Consider the following 5,404-nt stretch of genomic DNA (forward strand, 5'->3'; position numbering starts at 1 on the left):
ACAGAAAATTCACATGACAGAAAAAAAAAAAGAAGAAAAAAAACACATGAAGTTTTGCATGGCCTCTGATCTCCTTTGGTTATTCTGTTAGGCATATCCGCAAACAAGTCTCGCAAGCCACAAGGGTTTCAATAAGTGAGAGATTAATGTAGCAAAACTGCAGCAAGTTATGGCTTTGATGGTTGATGATAAATTTGGATGTTGGCATTTTATATTTGATTGGTTGTTTTTGTTATTTGATTTTTGACTTGTATTTGAATGAGATTATAACATTCTGGTTTATGTAGTATTTTTAATTTGGATGATATTTTAAAATTTATATTAGATTATAATTATGTTTTAGTGTGTTTATTTATATTTTATTTATTATTTTATTATAAAACCGTTTTTTCGATTCAACCACAGTCAAACCGATTAAACATATAAACCAATAAATCAGTAACTAAAACGGTTCGATAATCGGTTCGGTTTTCAGAACCTTGATAAAAACACACGCATCCCTCCAAAACAAAACAATATATTAATTGTTTGTTTCCTCCACTATATAAGCACTATCCTAGTTCCCTGTATGAAGCACAACACCAACCAGAAATTATTCCTAGTATTTTCACTCCTAATATATAGTATAGTATAGTGAAGAGATTAAACAATTAAGGGAATATGAAGAGGAACAGAAGCTTCTGTCAACTATTTTTGCTCTCCTTTTTGGTGATTGTGATGACTATTATCACCTTCTCTATAATCTCAGTAGAAGCAAGGAAGAACAATCATCGCCAGAACATGATTAACAAAAGACTCCCCAAACGTCACACAAGAGGGAGAGCCACATCACCATCGCCATCTCCGTCGCCGTCTCCGCCAATGTCCACCAACACTTTTGACATTATGTCCTTTGGCGCAAAGGGCAATGGAATTTCTGATGATTCACAGGTTAATTAATTAAGCACCAAAAGCATATATATCATCGTATTAATTCATAGTTGAAATTCTTCCAATTAATATATAAGTAACTAACTTGGTTTAGAATTAAACAGGCACTTGTAGTTGCATGGAGAAGTGCATGCAAAGTTGGTGGTGCTACAGTTTTAGTTCCATCTAAACTCAAATTCCTTCTAAAACCCCTCACTTTACAAGGCCCTTGTATGCCAGATCTCACTCTTCAGGTTTGTTTTAATCTAACATATTTAACTTTGGAAAACATTTTCATATAGGGTAAAATTTAAAGAATACAGAAATATAGAAAGAATAGGAATTACATATTTTGTGGATCTATCTTCTTTTTTTTAATGGGTACCACAATAGAATTTCTGTATCCTATGTATAATATGAATCTGTATGTGAGTATAGTCTTTTAAAACTTTAACTTATGTGAGGTTAACTAATGGGAATACAAAACGCTTTTCTTTATTAACAGATTGATGGAACTCTAGTGGCTCCAGAAGAGGCATCTTCATGGCCAAAATCAAGTTTATATCAGTGGATAAATTTCAAATGGCTACAAAACTTCACACTCAAAGGATCTGGAACTCTTGATGGCCAAGGCTCTAATTGGTGGACTACTTCCTCCTCTTCAGAACCTTATAATTATGAGACCCAGGTAATAAAGAATTTAATATTGATGCATTAAATAGTTTTATACCTACATCTAATTACATAACGCAATATTAGTAAAAATAACTGTTTTTTATATTAACTGCGTAAATAGTCATCCATATAAAATACTTTATACTGTCACCAAAATTAAACTCAATAATAAAAAACATATTCAATTGGGATTATTTCAGATAAGATAGAGACTCATATGCTCTCATATATTTATGTGAAATTGATAATTGAAAATCGTCAAATAATTTGATATATTTGATTAAATCCTTATCGAATAGATTTTAACTATTAATTTCATATAAAAATATTTGCACAAGAGTTTTGGCCTTCTGATAAATAAAATGAATGAAAATAACAGTAAGGAAATCAAATTTCTCACCTTTCTCTGGATTGAATTCTTGCAGAAGAGCTACTCTAAACACATTCCATACATGAAGCCAACTGTAAGATTTTCCTTTCCTAAATCCTAACACACCATAACATGCATGTTATAAATTATTTCTTGTTTTTGACATTATTGTTCATGATACAAGGCTGTGAGATTCTATTCTAGCAACCATATAACAGTTCGTGATATCAGAATCCTAAACAGTCCCTTATGCCATCTAAAATTTGATAACTCAAAGGGGATTCAAGTTACCAACATTACAATTTCTTCCCCACAGAATAGCCCTAACACTGATGGAATTCACTTGCAAAACACACACGATGTGCAAATTCAGCACTCTGATATTCAAACTGGTAAGCCACCCATAATAAATAATGTAAGTCTAGTTTAATTATTCTAAGTGACTTTGTAATATATATATATGTACCTTGGTAAAGGTAGAATCTTGGTAAATTATTAAATCATTGCAAGAATAGTGCAGTTCCCACTTTCAAAAAGCAAGAATGCCTAAGAGACTTTTTTTTTTTTCCCTCTAAAATTTTAATTAACTTTAAACGGTAAACTGTCACTACAACTAACTTTTGAAACGTGCACCATGAAAAGATATAATAATAAATTAATAATAACTGAACTATAACTTTTGTAGCATTGTGTGTGCATATATAGTAGGTGTATATCCAAATGAAACCAGACTACTATATTTTATATTGTACATTATATATATTAAAAAATATAATAGTTGCTATTTTTTATGTTATTCATTGATATCAGGAGATGACTGTGTATCCATCCAAACCGGTTGCTCTAAGGTTCATGTCCACCATATTATGTGTGGCCCAGGCCATGGTATAAGGTAATAAGAATATATTATTATTATTATTGTTGTAAAAACATGTATGTTATGAGTAGACTTAAAAATCAGTTATATGTATTGTTTAATTTATTTTTAATGTATATTTTATAACTTGATACGTATTTTATATGAATAATTAATTTAATGATTATTTTTTTATAAACTATTATATGTACAAGCATATTTAGCTAGTAGAAGTTGATTTGCTATCAAACTATATATGCTGATCCTTATAAATTTATTTTTTTGAAAAATATAGTTTAGGAGGATTAGGGAAAGACAAAAGCGTGGCATGTGTATCTGACATCATAGTTGAGGATATCTCAATGAAAAATACTCTATATGGAGCAAGGATCAAAACATGGCAGGTATTAATAATAAAGAACCTAAGGGCCTGGGGAAATGCCAAAAAAAAAAAAAAAGAAGAATATCATGAATTTTATTTACATGCAATTTATATTATAAGTTCTGAAATGTGGAGTTTGATACCCTACAATTACTAATTGATACAAAAAAATAATTATTAACAATATGGAAAACTTTTTCTTTCCTTCCTTTTTTTTATAAAAGCAATTTTATGGTATCAAACTTTACATTTTAAAAGTAAAAAATGATAATATTACTTCTAAATTAATAACATCCTTTGTTTTTAATTACAGTTATTTATTTATTTTTTTAAATTATTTTTAATTCATATTTGTCATAGCAATATTTTCCGATACTTGTATATTATATCTATAAAATATTATAGATATTTTTAGAAAAAGATAAAATAATATTATTAAGAGAAAATAGTGTTATCAATTTGGGTAACATGCATTATCATCCCCTTTAAAAGTTTACAGCAGAAATTGCACGTAAGTAAAAGTGCATGGGGTTATTTATTACATGACTCCAATTATTCCAATTTCATCACTTGAATTAATTTTTTTTAATTATAGGGTGGGAATGGTATGGTTAAAAATGTGAGATTCTCAAGAATCCAAGTGTATGATGTTATGTTTCCAATAATGATAGACCAATACTATTGTGACAAGCATGCGTGTAAGAACCAAACAGAAGCAGTGGTGATTTCAGGTGTTAAGTTCAACCAAATAAGTGGGACTTATGGGGTGCAACCTATCCATCTAGCGTGCAGCAACTCCTTACCGTGCACCGACGTTGACTTAATTGACATTCAACTTAGACCTTCAGTTAAGTACCAAGGTTTATTACAGCAAGCTGTGTGTTGGAACTCTTATGGAACTTCTCAAGGACCTTTGCTACCTTCAAGCATTGATTATTGCTTAAGAAGTGGTGGGGGATCAATCAAGAGGATAGCAAGGTCACATGATACTTTATGTTACTAATTAAAGATTATTTTATATATATGTACTAGCTTTCATTCCCTCCTACAAATAATTTTTAACTGTGTGGGAAGGTGCATGGTGTTGGTCTAATGTATGTAGTTTTCTCTTGCAAGTAATTATTAATGGACTTTGATAGGTAGACAATGACTTTTATGAATAACGTGAATAATGGGTTTTAAAATTGGTTTAATAAAATAAAAATATATTATACTTCAAATTATCTACTAAATTTTAATATTAGGATAATCAATTGCATACCTAGTAAATTGAACATTTAATATATTCGTTGTTCACATTATTTAATATTTTTATTGTTTATCTATATTTTTTTATTATTAATTTTTTTTTAATTTTTTTACCAAAGATAGAGAGACTCAAACCCGCAACCTCTTATTAAATAAATATAAAAAAATTATGTCATTTGAGTTATAACTCATTAGCATTTTTCCATTATTAATTACCGCAAGAAGTTATCGTGGATGTAATTAGTTTGTTTTAATTGACAGTACGCTAAGATATATGGATCCTTAAAAGTTTATAACTTTATTTATAGAAAATGTTGTTTGTACTTTGTACAATAAAATTAAGTCTTTCGTTAGTCTTTAATATTATTTAATTATTTTTTAATTAAAATTCATTTAAATTTTAAAAACTAAAATTTCTCTAACATCCTATCCATTTTATAATTAGTTATTATTTCCTTTTTTTACGTTCTTTTTGTCTGTAACACGATTTTTTTCTTTCTTCTATTCTTCTCTCGTTCTCCGCTTCTCTTTTATAGTGGCGCCGTAATTTCTTTTTCAATTGTAACACATCTAAAATTATTAACTTATACAGAAAATGTTTTTGAAACACATCCAAATCATAAATCTAAATTTAAATTTAAACATTAAAAAATAATTATAACACATCTAAAATTATAAAGTGATACACAAAATATTTTTAAAATATATTCAAAATCATAAATAAAAAATTTAAAATAGCCGTAATTGCAGATATAACAGTGTTGATAATTTGAGGATTGTGATTCTTTAAGTTGTACTTCTACCTAAATCATTCTCCAATGTAAATTAAATTAGGATGTTGTACATGGCATACAAAATTAATGTGATTGAATAACTAAACAGATACATATAATTAACTATGAATCACTTTCTCTTAAACATATCCCGTACTTGAGGTCCACTTCTAATAAAAAAAGATTAGATT

The 5,404-nt window shown here is 28.5% G+C and overlaps 1 protein-coding gene across 1 annotated transcript; it reads left to right on the forward strand.

Moving 5' to 3' along the window:
* Positions 1 to 559: 559 nt before the first annotated feature.
* LOC112746947 (polygalacturonase At1g48100) lies at positions 560 to 4,412 on the forward strand. The gene is made up of 8 exons (XM_072218889.1): positions 560 to 930; positions 1,035 to 1,163; positions 1,415 to 1,597; positions 2,010 to 2,048; positions 2,139 to 2,346; positions 2,765 to 2,846; positions 3,106 to 3,214; positions 3,788 to 4,412. Exons 1-8 carry the CDS (start codon positions 661 to 663, stop codon positions 4,193 to 4,195), a joined length of 1,428 nt encoding a protein of 475 aa, XP_072074990.1. The 5' UTR covers positions 560 to 660; the 3' UTR covers positions 4,196 to 4,412.
* Positions 4,413 to 5,404: the final 992 nt, after the last annotated feature.

This window comes from Arachis hypogaea, chromosome 15 (assembly GCF_003086295.3).
Source record: "Arachis hypogaea cultivar Tifrunner chromosome 15, arahy.Tifrunner.gnm2.J5K5, whole genome shotgun sequence".
Classification (NCBI taxonomy): domain Eukaryota; kingdom Viridiplantae; phylum Streptophyta; class Magnoliopsida; order Fabales; family Fabaceae; genus Arachis; species Arachis hypogaea.